The following is an 18,086-nucleotide window of genomic DNA, read 5'->3' on the forward strand; positions in this document are numbered from 1 at the left end:
AACCAAACCATACAAACAACACACCACAATGGCTGCTTCTTGTTTTCCAAAGGCTGCTGCAGCAGTTGTCTTCGTCGTCATCCTTGTCCTGCAAAATCTCATGGCACCAGCACTGAGTTACAAGATTTCTCCAACAGGCCAAGTAATGCTTCCTCTCAATGAAAGAGATCGGATTCTTGGTGGAGCACATCCATGTGATGTTCTATCAAGACAGAAGTACTTCAACATATTCTATCAGCACTATGGGTACATGGCCACTCTCTCTGAAGAAGATATTGATGTTCTTCTTGGTTTGTATGTCCCTTCTGGCACTTGTCTTGATGTTGTCTACTATTAGACTATGAAACTATTCATCTTATATTTCTGGAAAATTTTATCTTAGACATTCACATCCCTCGTGGAATTTTGTATTAGGATCATGTATAGTTCTCAATTTGTTTCAGTTTCTTCTAGTTCAAATCTTCACTTGTGTCTTCATCAATGCATCATCATCATCTACAAATAATCTTTCTGTGGTTTTGGTTCTGTTTGTATTTGTACACATCTGATTATTAATGCAGTATCTTGAACATATATAATTGACCTTTGATTTATTTAACACAACCTTTTTTTTTTTTTTTGGTTAAAAGAGCTTCTCAGCAGCTAGGAAACTAACAAGAAAACAAAGCGCCTACAAGGCAACAAAACAGAACAACAGCAGAAACCTAAAACCAAAACCCAGAATTACGAATAGCCATCATGAGCCAATTCCGGTTATTTAACACAACCTTGGTTTCATGAAAATAAAGTTACCACTGAGATCATAACCAATATTCAAATCCGTCTGGCCTAATGCACCAAGAACCGAAGGTCCAATATCTCCATTAGGATTAATGGAGAGACACATTATGTAACTGTTTAATTTTGCAAACACTCCTGAGCTATAAAAGGCGATGTCGATTCCGGCAAAGTGATAAGTTAAGCTAACTCTTCTTATCTGCCTTTCTGTAGGCCAGTAGCATGTCTGGTATGGATACATGTACTCTTCCACTCGCTTAACTCCAATGGCTTTGTCCAGCATTGGTAACATTGAGTAGTAAGCATAGTCGGAAAGGGTTGATAATGCCGTCCCGGAGTCGATAATGAAACCTCCATTGCCATCTGATCTTAGATCAAAGTATCTGTCTGGAAGGTCCAGTCTGACATCACCCACACTGATACCTTGCAACTTTACAAAGTAATTGAATTGTCTCCCAGGGACATCTAACATTGGTGTTCGTCCTCCAATAAGTTCAGCATTTGAACCAAACTTCATTTCTCCTCTCCCGTCGTTTCTATATAATGGAGGGAAGCAATGTGAGAATCTTTCGGCTTTCAACTGGTTGATGAATGACAGTGTCCCTCTGCCAAGTCCTAAAAGACCGTCTTCAGTCTGCCGGTTATAACTACCATTACTGTAGTGGGCACAACCGAAGGTGAAGAAGCTCAAGTTTGCAAACTTTGGCTCATTTGCAAGGGGGATCAGAACAATGTCAATGCCAAGCTCTCCCTTCACTTCTGTGTCATCTTGATATGTTCTTCGGAAGTTGCAGAATCGATTATCCGAACATGAGAAATCTTCTTCTTTGGTACATACTAAAGAAAGGCAAGGGAACCTATGATATGTGAGAGAAGTTGTTTCATCAAATGGAGGATTTTCTTTCTCAGGACATGAGTTGCAAGGTTTGCAGTTAATCCATACAAGATCACTGCCAGTATCAATGGAAGCATATCGCTTAACAAGACAAGAACCTATGTGGATAGGCATCAAGTAGGTACCTGTGTCATAACTTATTGGTGAGATGATGTTTAATGGTGTTGAAGTATGGAGAGAGTGGAGAGTATTTGTGTATCACTGGCAGGATAAAGCCGGTGTTATTCATTGCCATTGAACAAGGGAGGAAAGATGATAGCAATATTGTTAAGAATTTGATGGCCATTTTTGTTTTGATTGAATACAGTTTTGATCATTGCTTATAATTTATACAGAGAAACTACAAGTTTTGTGTGATTAAACTACCACAATGTTTGTAACTAACTTTTTGGACATAGTATTTGCATTTTTTGTTCCATCAATCTCAAAAATATTCATTTGTATTGATTAGAACAGGTTTGATAATTATTTAATTATTTATTTTTTGAATAAAATAATTGTTTATTTTTTAAACAGAAAAACTACTACTTTTGTGTGATTAAACGACCATGATGTTTGTAACAAACTTTTTGGACATATTATTTGCAATTTTTTTTTCCTCAATTTCAAAAATATTCATTTTTTAGAACTCTTTAAGTACATTGATATCGCAGGATTGGTGCTTTTGAATTAAAGTTCCCGCTCGTTTCCGCGTTGTAATAGTAAGTGGGTCCCACCACATGCTTCTCTAGGAAATATCTGGAGAGCCAACATGGCTGTAGATGCAATTCCCCCAAGTGAAAACGGTTGAACTACTAGAGATAGAAATAAAGATAAGTATAAGTAGACGTTTAACTGTATAATCTATAGTATAGGTTAATAAATATTAATTTTATAAAAATAGTAGCCGGAAGTGTACAATACACACCATGAAATAGTGAACAAATATATATGACGCAAAAATGGCATTCCCTAACATGTATATGTATTAGAGGAACAGATACACGAAGTTTAAGGTACAATACAATATATAACATAAAGAGATACGCATACAGACAACTCTTCTACGACAGGTGTCAAGACCCATAAGGTATTAATACAAGCTATATCACGAAGAAACAACAACCACATTCGAAGACTAAGTATATTACAGAACAAATTAAATTTGATGCAAATACCATCAAAGCGGGTGAGCGGGTGAGAAATCAGTAAACTATCTGAGTCTATCGTCACTCGGTACGAAAGAAGACTAGAGGGAGAAGTTAGTCAAAATGTTAATATCCTTTTACATAATAGGCAGTGTTAAAGTGTTGAAATTACCAGAGCAGAATATGATGTTTATGGATGAGAAGCCAACAAACGTACTACAAGGTGTCGTAGGTTGAAAGACAGAAGACCCTGAGGAACGACACTTCCAAAATTCGAAGACATATTCGAAGATAATGATAATTAAAAAGCGAACGCATTACTAAAATCCTCTCTTAGGTCCAGGTACTCAATAATCTGTGAGAAGAAGATCATAGTCAATGAACCGGGTAATATTTACATTGAAGACCTTCAACGTTACATTAAAATGCCATTGCGGTATTCAGTATGGTTTGTTTACCGAGATGAGACGGAATAAAAAACTGGACAATACTCAAATACATTGAAAATTGCATTACTCCTATATTGTACATGGGACAGTGTAGAAACCACGTTTGTACAGATCTGAATAAATGCAATGGTGGGTTATATGTAACGACGTATGTACAATTATCTTGTAATGTATTGAAATATTAACGTAAGTATAGCTGCCGAAGAAACAAACAAATGAAATACAGAAATATTCCATATAAATAAAATAAGAACACATCGAGTACGTAATTACATCATTAAAATAATTAAGAATATGGAGAAATTACAGAAATACACCCATTGCTTACATATATTATTTATATATGGCCGCGCAGCGGCACATACATCCTAGATCGGTTTAGATGACAAAGTAACGGGCAAATTGCCTTGTAACTTCCGTATTGCCTCAGAAATAGATTTCCCTATAAAGACCCCCAACTGAGCCAGTTCCATACTTATGCTGGTATGTGGTTCACATGACGTACTTGTCCTGACCTCCAAAATAGATGTCCCAATTGTCTCCATATCCTTTTGCACATGAGAATCATTATCCCCGAGTGGTCCACATAAGCTAAATGCCCTATCCTTGTAAGACTCACCAGGCAATAGACGTAAAGGATTCAATGTTGATAATAACGAATTCCTACGGCATATAGCCTGACAAACTTCACCGTATGGGACATGTTTGAAGTCCACTTCCTTTAATGTGTATTTCGGAGAATGAATCTTAACCATAGACCCTCGAAATGCCACTTAATTTGATTTACGAGCAGTCGATAGTTTCAATAAACCCTTCATTTTTGTGAAATAAGAACCTACCTTCATATTCGAATCCTCAACATGAAAATATGCTCTCCACGGTATAGGATCATTGACAGGAAAATAAAACGATGAATAATAATGAAGATCAATTGGGCAATCAATTGGAAAATGAAACTCGGCCTACAACGTATGTCCCAGTTCCATACATTCATCATGTATTTCAACAACCACTAACCTAGTTGCATTGAATGGCACCTGCGGGTTATACTCAATCTTGCAATGATCTATTTTTGAACAATGACTAATATCTAATTACAGAATTAAGGGAGATTACACCGAAATTACATTAAAAGTTCATAACATTACATCTGAATACATGGAAAAAACTCACTCCGAGACAGGAAGGTTATGTATATTGTGAAGAACAACTAGCATTTGTGTACACAGAAATACACCCCTTGTATTTGTGTTAGTTGTTTATTATGTTTTAATAATTTATTTTATATATTTTTATTTGTCAAGGCAGATAATGTAAATCCCTTAATGAGAATAGATATGGTTTGAACTAGAATATTTATTTATTTTTATAATTCTTATGATTCGGATTTCATTCTTTGTGCTGATTAAATAATAACGATAATGATAAATAAAATTTAATTAATCACTAATTAACCAAATCATACAAACAACACACAATGGCTGCTTCTTGTTTTCCGAAGGCTGCAGCGACTGTCTTCGTCCTCATCCTTGTCCTGCAAAATCTCATGGCACCAGCACTGAGTTACAAGATTTCTCCAACAGGCCAAGTAATGCTTCCTCTCAATGAAAGCCATCGGATTCTTGGCGGAACACATCCATGCGATGTTCTATCAAGACAGAAGTTCTTCAACATATTCTATCAGCAGTTTGGGTACATGGCCACTCTCTCTGAAGAACAAATTGATGTTCTTCTTGGCTTGTATGTTCCTTCTGGCGCTTGTCTTGATGTTGTCTACTATTAGAATATGAAACCATTTATCTAAATATATCTTAGATGTCCAATGTGGAACCATATATTATGATCTTTGTTTTTTCCAGTTTTTTTCCAGTTCAGATCTTCATTAATGCAGCATCATCATCTATAATCTTTCTGCGATTTTGGTTTTGGTTGTATTTGTACATATTTGATGATCAATTCAGTATCTTGAACATAATTGAATTTTCATTTATTTAACACAACCTAGGTTTCATGAAAATAAATTTACCAGTGAGATCATAACCAATATTCAAGTCTGTTTGGCCTAATGCACCCAGAACCGAAGGTCCACTATCTCCATTAGGATTAATGGAGAGACACATAATGTAACTATTTAAATTGGTGAACACTCCTGAACTATGGAACGGGATGTCAACTTCGGCAAAGTGATAAGTTAACCTAACTCTTCTTGTTTGCCTTTCTGTCGCCCAGTAGCATGTTCGGTATGGATACATATTCTGTTTCACTCGCTTAACTCCAATGGCTTTGTCCAGCATTGGCAACATTGAGTAGTAAGCATAGTCGGAAAGGGTTGATAATGCCGTCCCGGAGTCGATAATGAAACCTCCATTGCCATCTGATCTTAGATCAAAGTATCTGTCTGGAAGGTCCAGTCTGACATCACCCACACTGATACCTTGCAACTTTACAAAGTAATTGAATTGTCTCCCAGGGACATCTAACATTGGTGTTCTTCCTCCAATAAGTTCAGCATTTGAACCAAACTTCATTTCTCCTCTCCCGTCGTTTCTATATAATGGAGGGAAGCAATGTGAGAATCTTTCGGCTTTCAACTGGTTGATGAATGACAGTGTCCCTCTACCAAGTCCTAAAAGACCGTCTTCAGTCTGCCGGTTATAACTACCATTACTGTAGTGGGCACAACCGAAGGCGAAGAAGCTCAAGTTTGCAAACTTTGGCTCATTTGCAAGGGGGATCAGAACAATGTCAATGCCAAGCTCTCCCTTTACTTCTGTGTCATCTTGATATGTTCTTCGGAAGTTGCAGAATCGATTATCCAAACATGAGAAATCTTCTTCTTTGGTACATACTAAAGAAAGGCAAGGGAACCTCTGATATGTGAGAGAAGTTGTTTCATCAAATGGAGGATTTTCTTTCTCAGGACATGAGTTGCAAGGTTTGCAGTTAATCCATACAAGATCACTGCCAGTATCAATGGAAGCATATCGCTTAACAAGACGAGAACCTATGTGGATAGGCATCAAGTAGGTACCTGTGTCATAGCTTATTGGTGAGATGATGTCGTCGTAAGAATTTTTAATGGTGTTGAAGTATGGAGAGAGTGGAGAGTATTTGTGTATCACTGGTAGGATAAAGCCGGTGTTATTCATTGCCATTGAACAAGGGAGGAAAGATGATAGCAATATTGTTAAGAATTTGATGGCCATTTTTGTTTTGATTGAATACAGTTTTGATCATTGCTTATAATTTATACAGAGAAACTATAAGTTTTGTGTGATTAAACTACCACAATGTTTGTAACTAACTTTTCAGACATACTATTTGCATTTTTTGTTCCATTAATCTCAAAAATATTTATTTGTATTGATTAGAACAGTCTTGATAATTGTTTATTTTTTAAACAGAGAAACTGCAACTTTTGTGTGATTAAACGACCATTATGTTTGTAACTAACTTTTTCGACATACTATTTGCAAATTTTTTTCCATCAATCTCAAAAAATATTCATTTTTTAGAACTCTTAAGTATCATTGTGACATGATATTTTAAGTGTCATCTGGGAGGTGATGATCATTTTCATCATAATGTTTGTCATCTCTGGTGTTTCTCATGCAAAGGCTATGTGGCAAATTTCACTTCTCCCTTTCAATAACTATATATTACCTTTTGCATGCAATGCATGAACCTTAATTAAACTAAGTTTGCAAAATATAACTTGATATGCAGTATGATAAATTCATTGAATTGGAATAAAGAATTTCAACAAGTTGTGGGTATACATAAGAGCTTGGTGCTGTTGCTGTTGATACACAGAATGATCTTAATTCTCAATATGACTCACAAGTCCTCTGAACATGATGAGTAGAGATTATTCTAAAAATCGAAAGGCTTTTTTTCTTGAGGAATTTCACTTGTCTCCTTATTTCCATTTTAGTTATTTCAGTGGTTTAGTTATTTTGTATGGATTAAGGAGTATTATGAATAAATTACCTGATCATACCAACTATTTTCTTCAATTTTTTTTTGAAGAACTCTTGTAAACTTTAATTGGTGTCTATATATATATGTCACTAAGAGGACTTGATCTCTTTACATATATTGCACATTTAGATTTTATTTGTATTGATTACACCAAATAGAAGATAATTTGGGAATTCTACATAATATGGCTTATCATCTAAGCCAGTATTATCTTATACATTTAAACGAAAAATAAGCTTTTAATCTATTTATCACCTTTTTTTAACTTAGCTTTTAATTATATGTTTATCATTAAATAATTAAATGATATTAGCGCTATTCTTGGCTTGTATATTTCTTTTAGCACCTGTCTTGATATTTTCTACTACTAGACTACAGAACTATTTATCTTATATTTATGAAAATATATACCTTAGACGTCCCTTGTGGAATTATGTTTCAGGATCATAGTTCTCAATTTGTTTCAGTTTCTTGTAGTTCAGATCTTCACTTGTGTCTTCATCAATGCATGATCATCGACAATCTTTATGTGGTTTTGGTGCTTTTATTTGTATTTGTACATGCTTGATGATTAATTCAGTGAGTTAATCATAATTGAATTTTCATTTATTTGACACAACCTAGGTTTCATGACTTTCATCAAAATAAATTTACCGCTGAAATCATAACCAATATTCAAGCTTTTGACCTGATGCATCAAGAAATGCAGGTCTAATATCTCTATTAGGATGAATGGAGAGGCATATAATGTAACTTAATTATAAAGCTTGTGAACACTCTGGCAAAGTAATAAGTTAACTCTTCTTGTCTGCCTTTTTCTGCCGCCCGGTAGCATGTTTGGTATGGATACATGTCCTCTTCTACTCGCTGTAAATACTCACATGGTTTGTCCACCATAGGCAACATTGTAGTACTTTGAAAGGCATGATATCGTCTTGCCGTTAAGCTACGACTGTATTCAATCAATACATAAATGGACATCAAATTCTTGACAAATTTGTTCAATGGCAATGAATAGCACTGACTTTATCCTGCTAGTGATACACAGATACTCTCCACTCTATCCGCGCTTTAACACCAGAAATTCTTATGACGCATCATCTCACTGATAAGCTATGATAGAGGTTCATTTCATACTCACTGATAAATTATAAACTATGATAGAGGTTTCATACTTGATGCCTATCCACATAGGCTCTTATCTTGCTAAAAGATAGGATTCCATTGATCAAAGCTGGAATCTCTGTCATAGCTTATCAGTGAGATGATGCGGCATAAAAATTTCTGGTGTTAAAGCATGGATAGAGTGGAGGATATCTGTGTATCACTAGCAGGATAAAGCCAGTGCTATTCATTGCCATTGAACAAATTTGTCAAGAATTTGATGTCCATTTATGTATTGATTGAATAGAGTATTGATCATTTCTAATTCCTTAAACAGAGAAACCATAAGTTTTGTGTGATTAAACTACCACAATGTTTGTAACTAACTTTTTGGTCATACTATTTGAATTTTTGTTCAATCGATCTCAAAATTATTCATTCAAGAACACTAAAATATCATTGTGACGTGATACTTTAAGTGAAGTTTGGGAAATAATGTCACCTTCATCCTAGTGTATTGATCGAGTCTAATAAATAAATTAAAACCAACTTTATTTATTTATTTTACTTAATTTTAATTTTTGGGAAAACTCTGTAACTTTTAATTGGTGTCGACACATACATATGTCGCTATAAGTACTTCTCTTGACATATAATATCTCACATTTAGGTTTTATATATTTAAATTCGAAGATTATCAACAAACCGACCTTAGCTCAGTTGGTAGAGCGGAGGACTGTAGTGGGCCCAACCCGTCAGAAATCCTTAGGTCGCTGGTTCGAATCCGGCAGGTCGGATTATTATATTATTTTTTTTTAAATTTAGTTTTTAATTTCTTTAATTAAAATTTTATTTTTATTGTTGAGAAATAAAATAGTTTGATAATGAGGGGGTGAACTGAAAAAAGAAATATGAAAATTAGAGGGGGTCAAAGCGAAGTTTTCCATCGGCGACTCCATTCTCTGGTAGGGCTTTCATCCCCTTCTCTGATCTCTCTCTCTCTCTCTCTCTCTCTCTCGAGATTTTCTCGAGTTTGCGTTCATGGCGATAAGGGTTGAGGGCGTTGGAGTTGTGCTTTTTCTGGCGTTCTTGGTACCGGCTGGGGGAAAGGAGCTAGGGCTCTGTTTAAGGGTTTCGGCGCTGGCTTCCTTTCTGGGGCTTCATGAATGCTTGGTTTCTGATTCTCTGCTTGCTGGCAGTGTTCCACCAATTGGTGTCTTGGAGGTGAGTGCTTTGATGTTTTTTGAGTTTTCAGTTGTCCCTTGAGCTAGTTAGTTGATGAAGTTTTATGAATTTTGTCGAAATTCTAGCGTTCGAGGTGTGAAATTTTTGAACTTTTCTCTAAATCTTCTTGCTTTTTTTTTAAAAAAAAAAAATATTTATCAAAATATTTGTGAACACTTTTGAATTATAGTTCATTTTCATTATTGAATTCTTTATTAGGTATAGATAGCATTTGGTAATTTAAAGGTTAAAAGATGACCCATTTGGTGTGTATGGGGATGATGGCAGATAGCTCTTGAAGGCTGTTTTCTATGTGTTGTTTTTAGGCTTATCTTGAATCTAAGGCTTCTCATAGTGACCACACAGTTCTCGCTTGCAGGGTTCATTTTGATATTTAGCTTGGAAAGTGTTGAATTTAGATTTTTCGGCCTGAAAGACTTGTCTGTCAGCTAGATAATTGATTCCTCTTTAAAACGTGTGAACAAGAAGATATAGGATGCATGCACAAAACACTGGCATTTTGTAGTCAGTCCTTAAAATACTTGCAATGGTTTCTAAAGTATCATACTATAATGTTTTAATATCTAGGATCTTCATAAATTTCAGTCGTTTAGCTTGTGGTTCTTGCTCTTTTTTATTGGATTTCATTTGCTTGGACGTCCACAATGGATTCTAGAATGCAAAAGTAAGATGTTAAGGTGGTAGTTGCTGTGTGCTAAAATAAATGGGGTTAACATGTGTTTGAAGAGCAATAATATTCATACATTCATGTGTGCATGGCTAATGATAGTTTTTGATCAATAGTGAGGATACAATTGGCTTGCACTAGAAAACAATCCATTGCTAACGTTGCATGATTATTTGGCATTTTTTGATTACCCTCAGGGAGACAACATTGTATTGCAGAGGATGGCACTGAATATAGTGCACAAGAACAAGAGAAAACATGTGGCTGTGTTGTTTCATGCATCATGGTGTCCCTTCTCAAAAAGTTTTAGACCAAACTTTGATGCCATGTCTTCTATGTTTCCTACAATCCCTCATTTTGCATATGAAGAATCTGTTATACCACCAAGGTTTGTGCCCAAAATTAATTTGTTAATCATGCCTTCATGTCCTTACCATTTTTAGGTCTGCATTATTTTGTTTACTGTTCAATAATCACAGCATACTTTCAAGATATGGAGTTCATGGGTTTCCCCTGCTATTTCTTTTAAATTCTACGATGGGGGTGCGGCATCATGGATCACGAGCTGTTAGTTCCCTTGTTACTTTCTACATGGATGTCACAGGTGAGCAGTCTTCTACCATAATATATTTTTGAAAGTGATGTTAGTTAATGCACATTTGATTTAACAGTGTAGGATAAAACACCTGCTTCCTACAATGGGAGCTAACTTGAAGTTTAGTGTCTCCTTGACCAAATGACAATCTTCATCCACTTGGTATTGAAAAGTGGAAGTCTTTATTGATTTTCTTAGAGCAATTTCACCGGAATTTGAGTCTAGTACATGGAAAATGTGATACTTATAAAAAGATTAGAAAAATAAAAAGGCCTGGTTTTAATAGTTTCTTTTGTTTCTATTTAAAGTATGTGACACACGCATTTATCTTTAAAGAGTCTAGTTGTGAGATACTGCCACTTAAAAGTGAAAAAGTAAACTGGCAGAAATAAACATATCTGCCCTAAGTGATACCTTGCATTTTATTGATTTGAATCAGCTTAGAGGTACATTGAATTTAATCTGAATTTTTCAACTGCAGCATAAAAGATTTCATAATTTGATGTAGCTAAATCTAGAAATTTTTTCCTAATGGACCTTCCACGATTATATGAATTCTCGTATCACATAAGAGTTGTCTGTGTTCTGTTGTAGGCATCAAGCCTGTGTCTCAATTGCGTGTGGAGAAGGCTGAAGGCCAAGCACACTTAACTGAACTTAAAGGAGCTGCTGAACAAGAAAATTGTCCATTCTCATGGATAAGGTCACTGGAGAAATTACTTGAGCAAGACCCTTATTTGGCACTATCAAGTGCATTCGTTTTGTTGAGAATGCTTTATGTTCTCCTTCCAAGACTTAATTCATGTGTTATGTGGGCTTGGGGACAGCGTATCAGGCCTGCAAGTCCATTGAACACATGGGATTATTTCCAGGCATCCCTGTTGCAAGCCAAGCAGAGTTTCAGTAAGTTGATACCATTCAAACAAAGTGATTTTCAGGAAGGGGCACTGCATGCTAAGATATGGGCTTCAAAGTCACTAGCATCAGTATCCTTCGGCGACCCTTCAAGTTCCGGCCGATCACCATCAACACTTGACAGAAGATAAGGTGTTCACCGTGTTGTACAATAGTTTTCCTGGGGATAGTTCATTCTTGTTTTCTAAGTAATTATTTGATCAATTTAAACAGTAACCAGCCTGTCTGGTTATTTTGCCAACATAATTGTGCTGTTTCAGTCATATGTACAAAGATGCTGTGCTTGTGCATAAACACTATACATAAAATTAACCATTGCCAAACAATGACAATAAATCCACCAAATAAGAAGTTGATTGAACACTTGAACATGATGAAGAACGGACCACATACATATCATTTAGTGATGGTTTGATTACTCACAAAACATGTCTAAACTGAAAAATTATGGTAGATTACAAAAAAGTTCCCCAGTTTGGTATCACAGCTCAACACCGGCCTTGATCCTCTGCAACAAACATCAAGAACATGGCTTCATATCCGAAAACTCATTGAGCTCCTGCAGTAGCATCCTTGTTTGCAATCTGCAATCAAGATAAACCCTTTTATAGTGTGAAGAGGATCTAGAAGCAACATCAAATAGTTTGGCCATGATACAATTGACATCAATAACAGTAGTATCCTTATAACTTTGACCAATTTATGAGAGAAGTCATCCATGCACACTCCATTACTACTTCGAATTCGTAGTTACTTTAACTCTAATTTCAGAACATGCAAGGATCTTTATCTTAACACCAATATGGTTTATTCAATTCCATATACAAAAATAAACTACATGTAAGATACGTAAGAAAATTTTAATAACCAGACTGCACCTGTGCTATGTAATCTTTTACTTTATCATACACGGATTCATCAAGTGCTCTTTCAGCAAGTTCATACATCACTGTGTTGCCTTCAGGACCATTAACTTTCTCCTTTTGTAAATATCTTCAATAAATAAATAAATAAGGCCGTACTTTCATAACTTTCCACATAATTATAATTAACAAAATTACGAAACATAAACTGAAGTAATGTTGACACAAAGTGGAATAAGGCAGCACCTACCTTTGTTGCACCAGTGCCTCTAGTGCTTGCTTTGTGCTGCCAAACAATGGATCTTTTTCATCACTCTCATTTAATCCCAACCGTTTCAAATGATGCCATAGATTTTCTGTAAAAATCATGTGACTTGAGGCAAAATCAAAAACAGTAGAAATTTATACTTGCTTCTAAATTTATTGTAAAAGAGTTTTAGACAGACCTACCTTCAGAGATTTTACCTCCAGCGAGATGTACAATGCTGATTACGACAAAGGTGAAGCCAGTAACATGTGCATTCTCCTTATTGTTGACAAATTTGCAATAGATGTCAGCAGGCAGTTTACTGACCACTATATAAGACTTTGGATCAATAGCACCTGAAGGCAGATATCTTCATTAATAATCGAAAAAGGGTGCTAAACTAGCAGATGAATGTTTACATTTGTATCTAGAACTCAAACTATATATTACTGTGTCCATGTTGATTGTTAACTTTTGTCAAGTCACAGTTCAATTAATGGCTAGCAAATGAACTAATTCGCTAAAATAAAACAGAACAACAAGAACTCATGCACCCCAGTTGGTGTTTATCAAATCACCAACTGGCATTAGCATATCCATACTTCGATGTAACATCAAAGGATAAAAGGTAGTCAATTTTTTTTTCACCAGACCTTATAAATTATTTATGAACGATCATGGAATGTGAAGCATACTCTGTTGAGAAGCACGGCTCTGCTTATGTGAGCTAGGACGCAAACGTTGAAGTTCTCTCATCTCATACCCAAAAATACTCGATAGCTTCTCTCTGGCCTCGCTTATTACAAGTGCGGGAAGGGAACGTTGGTGATAATTCTTTGTTATCAATTGAGTTAATTCATCTCTCTTTATAGGACATCCCCCACTTTGGTGTGTCTTGAATAAAACATAGCGGATGACTTCTGCAACAAGTTTGTCTTTCTCCTATTGCATAGAGTCCATCAAATGTAATTCAACACAATCCTTTGAACATTTGAGTGCTAAATCCAGAGAGTGAATGAAGAATGTTATACCTCTAGAGAGATGCCAATCTGTGACAAGTCCTCATTGTGGCTTGCCATCTTGTGACTTTTTAAGCATGAAACTCCTGCTAAGAATTGATAAGAACTTTAAACCTCAAATTAAAATATCTACTGAGCTAGATTTTCTTCAAAGAGTCAGCTTTACCATGAATCTGATAGAAAATTTCCAATTTCTTCATATTAATAGAAATAATAACCTCAATCAAAACGGTGAAAACCCACATTATAAAATAAAAAAGGCTTTTTTTTTTCCTAGGGAAATTAACGGAAAGGGTATCAAGAACCCTAAAATCCACACTCCGATCTCAACAAAGCCGTCGCCTTTTCCATTGCCCCATGGCAAAAAAAAAAGAAAAGTTAGCATCTTTTCTAACTGAACTCAGAAAAATCCAAAAACATTGTTACCATTGAACGTCATTCGATTCAAAAGGAAACAAAAAACTAAAAAAAAAACCCTTAAAAAAAAACAGAGATCAAAGATCTCACATGACAAAAGGGATACAAAGACCAGAGAAAAATTACCCCGAGATTGAATGAAGACCAGAGAGGAAGGAAAGCAGGAGCCTTCTGAGAGCTCTTCAAGCGTCTCCCTGAAAAAGGGCGCCCTGTCACTGTGAGAGCTCTCTCGCGGGTTTCGAAAATAATGGAGCTCCAAAATCCGTTAACAGAATCCGAAACCCGATATATATTTTATATACAATTTTAAGCCCCTCATGGAAACTAATATTCATAATTGAGTTTTTTAAAATGGGAAAATTGTAATCCATTGTTTAAATAATTTTTTTATAAATAAATCCTTGAGTTTTATTAAACTAAATCACATAGGAGTAGTACGTGTACATAGATATTATTAAGGCTTATCAAATGAGTAAAAGAGGTATGTATGAGCTAGACTCATGTATCTATGCAGTATAATTACAAATATTCACCTGTGATTGCAAACAGTTTTGCAATTAAAAATTTTGCAGGGATCATATGAGATAGTGTGCATAATTTTTTTCACTGTGTTGTAAGCATACCAATAATCAAACATAAGTACAAGCAAAAATCTGTTAACACTAAAAATTTCATCAGATAGGCAATGTAAATAACCAATAATCATCCAGAGCTGCATTAGAGACTTGTCACTCTGATACATGCCTACAAAATTACACAGATTTGGACCTAAATTGGGAATATGATCATTGAAATAGTCTAAATACATACTGCATTCAGAGTAGCAAATGCAGAGAGGTTCAACATGATGAAACCTGTTTTTGGGTGTTTGTTACATATACTTTCTGAAGCATAATTTACACAAGGGATCCTACATTGATGCTGGAAATAAATGTTTTTTTTTTGTTCTGGAAGATATCATTCCAGGAGCAGCTTGCGAGACTCTGCGTACCATCTTGTATAGCAGGACTCAAGATTGGGCCAATCTGAGTCTGGGGAGGCAGTGAAGTGGTGGAGCCAGATCGCAAGGACTTCCTCCTGTTCGTTCCAGTTCAGTTTCTCAATTGTTGCCTCCAGAACTCTCACCATCTCAGCTCTCTCAGTATTAGTCAAGATGGGTGTGTCTGTGCCATTAGTTGCCCGACACAACAATGGCAGCCATGAAGTCAGCATTGCCATCCGACGTTGTGCTATGGAACACTCTTCTTCTTCTTCTTTTCCTTCCACTCCTTTGGCCATTCTAGTATTTACATGCTTGAACAAGAATGCTGCAAGAAAATGCCATTTTATTAGTTGAATGCTCTAGCAGACTCTGCTAACAATGATAACATTGATAAGAGATTTTAACATTTTATTCCCATTACAACAAATTCATAGCTAATTCTACTATGAAGTTCCTTACTGATCTAAAGCAAGAAATAAACCAAAAACATGGTGGTTCTAACCATTTTTTTTTTTTAATTATTGATCTTTTTAAAGTCTTCAATCTAATCGCATCTTACCTGTAAAGCAGGATAAACAAGACATGAGGACCGAATGCCCAATGGCAAACAACCACAGCAGTTTGAGCATATTCATGGACATTGGGTTATGATAGTAAATTGCTGGTAGTTCTTTCATACGTAGATGAATGACACTGACATGAAATCTAAGCATTAGATCATCAAACCATTGTCAGTAGTGAACCCATAAAATGTCATGTTTACAGCACTACGTTAAAGATCACTTCAGTCATCACTGTGTAGGCATTGTCATAAATGGCACAGTGAAAACATCTTACATTAGATCAACTCTCAAGACACAAAAAGCCCTTGGTTACAAAATGAAAATGTTCTACCAACAGCTGCTAACCACAACTCTAAAAAAAAAAAAATTAAACCTTCCTATTGAATTTAACAAAATAATACATTAATATACAAATGAAACACATCACTACTCTCAATAATATATAGATGCACACAAGAACCAGAAAAAATGTATTTTTTTTCCTAGATTAAGTTCCTAGAAGTCCCAAAATTAGAATTCTAACATTTATTTGAAGATTAAGCTTGCCAACGACCCCAACAACATGAACATTGCATTAATGACTTGGTAACTTGGTTGAATGAAGACCATTCTCAGAGAAACAGAGACCATTCAATCAATTCCAAGGCATGCACGCAATAGTTGAAAAAGATAAGCTAAAATTAATAATTGTCTAAATGCTCAATAATTCCATATATCCGCACAAGTTGATTACTTTTTCTCAGAATTCATAGATTCGGATATGCATAAGTGTAATTAAGTATATTTTATATAGGATTACAAAAGAATAAAAAGTTCAAATTGAAAACTAAGTAAGGTCAGAGGACACGTGGCATCACCTGAGACACGAACAAGAGCAACCTGGAGGCGTGGCTCGGAAACAAGCGCGAGACCGGCGAGTCTCGCGGCGGCGCCCCACCGGGCAACCGCCTCCGCCGCCGCGCCGCAATCGGCCATCTTCCCCGCCATCCACATGATCTCTGCAGCGGTCTTCTCCGCCTCCACGGAGGCGGCGCCGGTGTTGCCCTCCTTCTCTGACCATACCCTAAGCCCGGATCTCAACACATTGAGGAGGGATCCATCGGGTTTGGGGGCGACGAAGGACTCGAGGTGGCGGACGGCGCGAGAGAAGGAGATGGAGAGGGCAGCGCGGTTGATTTCTGCGCCGCCGATAAAGTGGAGATTGTCGTCCAGCAGGCGGTCAGCGAGGGCGCGGATGAGGTCGTACTTGCGGGAGGAGACGGAGACGCGGGAGATGACGGAGAGGACGTGGGAGAGGGCGCGAGAGGCCGGGGAGGGGGAGGTGGAGGGGGATTGGGGATAGGGGCGGGAGATTGGGGATTTTGGGGAGTGAAGGGAGGAGAAGAGAGGAATGATGGAGAGGAGCAGGTGGAGGAGAGTGTGGAGGAGAAGGAGGAGTGAGCGTCGGAGGAGGTGGCGGAGATGAGCAGTGGTTAGGAGCATCGGGGGCCGGAGCTTGCCGGAGATCGCGGCGGTGGCTGCGGCCATGAAGTCTTCCATTGAGAGAGAGAGAGAGAGACGACAAGGACGCGTTTGGGTAAGAAGCTCTAGTGGTGCTCTCTTGTGTTCAAGGAAAAAAATCTATTATATATATATATATTATTAATTTTAAGCAAAAAAATTTATAAATGAATTAAAATTTTTATTGTAGTTGCCGTATTAAACACATGCAAATTCATTAGATGTCACCAGCATATACAGAGTACAGGAAAGTGTAACAACTTACTAGTTGTTACATGCCAAAATGGTTGTCTTGGCGGGTAAGTCACGAGGTTAATTGGCGAGCAAGTCACTGGTACATGCACGTGATCTCCGGAGGTTGCTTGCCACTCAAGTCACGGGTCCATGCACGTGTGAACACCCCCCCGCAGTGGGAACAAGAGCAGGGCGGACGTTTAAGCTGGAACAAAACTCTTTGAAGATGACTGTAGGAAGACCATTGGTGAAGATGTCATCATACTACGAACTCGTCGGCACATGAAAAACACAAGCCTCTCCTAAAGCGACGCACTCCTGAACAAAATGAAGGTCAATCTTGACATGTTTCATTTATTGATGCTGGACGAGATTAGTAAAGAGGTAGACTGCACTAATGTTGTAAAAAAACAACTGTAGCTTGATGTAGAGGCCGGTGTAGTTCGGTGAGGAGCTGACGAAGCCAACAGGATTCAATGATGGCGTTGGCAACAGCGCAGTACTCA

At 36.8% G+C, this 18,086-nt stretch overlaps 5 protein-coding genes and 1 non-coding gene across 9 annotated transcripts; 2 read left to right on the top strand and 4 right to left on the bottom strand.

Annotated features, from left to right (window-relative positions):
• Window positions 1-739: 739 nt before the first annotated feature.
• Window positions 740-4,003, bottom strand: LOC120260250 (protein ASPARTIC PROTEASE IN GUARD CELL 1-like). Its single transcript, XM_039267689.1, has 2 exons — window positions 3,754-4,003; window positions 740-1,770 (listed from the first exon to the last, which is right to left on the bottom strand). Exons 1-2 carry the CDS (start codon window positions 4,001-4,003, stop codon window positions 758-760), a joined length of 1,263 nt encoding a protein of 420 aa, XP_039123623.1. The 3' UTR covers window positions 740-757.
• A 1,236-nt stretch (window positions 4,004-5,239) lies between these two features.
• LOC120260252 (aspartic proteinase CDR1-like) lies at window positions 5,240-6,454 on the bottom strand. The gene has a single exon (XM_039267690.1). The coding sequence runs from the start codon at window positions 6,452-6,454 to the stop codon at window positions 5,240-5,242; it is 1,215 nt and encodes a 404-aa protein (XP_039123624.1).
• Window positions 6,455-9,038: 2,584 nt separating this feature from the next.
• TRNAY-GUA lies at window positions 9,039-9,130 on the top strand. The gene is given in 2 exon segments: window positions 9,039-9,075; window positions 9,095-9,130. It is a non-coding gene; the product is annotated as a tRNA-Tyr (tRNA).
• A 112-nt stretch (window positions 9,131-9,242) lies between these two features.
• LOC120261504 (5'-adenylylsulfate reductase-like 3) lies at window positions 9,243-11,973 on the top strand. 2 transcript variants are annotated; one of them, XM_039269420.1, is made up of 4 exons: window positions 9,243-9,557; window positions 10,464-10,633; window positions 10,725-10,849; window positions 11,435-11,973. In XM_039269420.1, exons 1-4 carry the CDS (start codon window positions 9,375-9,377, stop codon window positions 11,884-11,886), a joined length of 930 nt encoding a protein of 309 aa, XP_039125354.1. In that variant the 5' UTR covers window positions 9,243-9,374; the 3' UTR covers window positions 11,887-11,973. The 2 variants fall into 2 exon arrangements, with proteins under 2 accessions (XP_039125354.1, XP_039125353.1); XM_039269419.1 differs by having other exon boundaries at window positions 9,244-9,557; window positions 10,443-10,633.
• A 116-nt stretch (window positions 11,974-12,089) lies between these two features.
• On the bottom strand, window positions 12,090-14,545 carry LOC120261505 (melanoma-associated antigen 1). 3 transcript variants are annotated; one of them, XM_039269421.1, is made up of 7 exons: window positions 14,428-14,545; window positions 13,897-13,970; window positions 13,561-13,807; window positions 13,069-13,221; window positions 12,869-12,974; window positions 12,634-12,748; window positions 12,090-12,339 (listed from the first exon to the last, which is right to left on the bottom strand). In XM_039269421.1, exons 2-7 carry the CDS (start codon window positions 13,942-13,944, stop codon window positions 12,304-12,306), a joined length of 705 nt encoding a protein of 234 aa, XP_039125355.1. In that variant the 5' UTR covers window positions 13,945-13,970; window positions 14,428-14,545; the 3' UTR covers window positions 12,090-12,303. The 3 variants fall into 3 exon arrangements, with proteins under 3 accessions (XP_039125355.1, XP_039125356.1, XP_039125357.1); XM_039269422.1 differs by having other exon boundaries at window positions 13,897-13,973; window positions 14,428-14,531; XM_039269423.1 differs by lacking the exon at window positions 12,634-12,748.
• A 613-nt stretch (window positions 14,546-15,158) lies between these two features.
• Window positions 15,159-17,435, bottom strand: LOC120260334. The gene is made up of 2 exons (XM_039267776.1): window positions 16,704-17,435; window positions 15,159-15,608 (listed from the first exon to the last, which is right to left on the bottom strand). The coding sequence occupies exons 1-2, from the start codon at window positions 17,383-17,385 to the stop codon at window positions 15,259-15,261; spliced, it is 1,032 nt and encodes a 343-aa protein (XP_039123710.1). The 5' UTR covers window positions 17,386-17,435; the 3' UTR covers window positions 15,159-15,258.
• Window positions 17,436-18,086: the final 651 nt, after the last annotated feature.

This window comes from Dioscorea cayenensis, chromosome 5, assembly GCF_009730915.1.
Source record: "Dioscorea cayenensis subsp. rotundata cultivar TDr96_F1 chromosome 5, TDr96_F1_v2_PseudoChromosome.rev07_lg8_w22 25.fasta, whole genome shotgun sequence".
NCBI classification, from domain to species: Eukaryota; Viridiplantae; Streptophyta; class Magnoliopsida; order Dioscoreales; family Dioscoreaceae; genus Dioscorea; species Dioscorea cayenensis.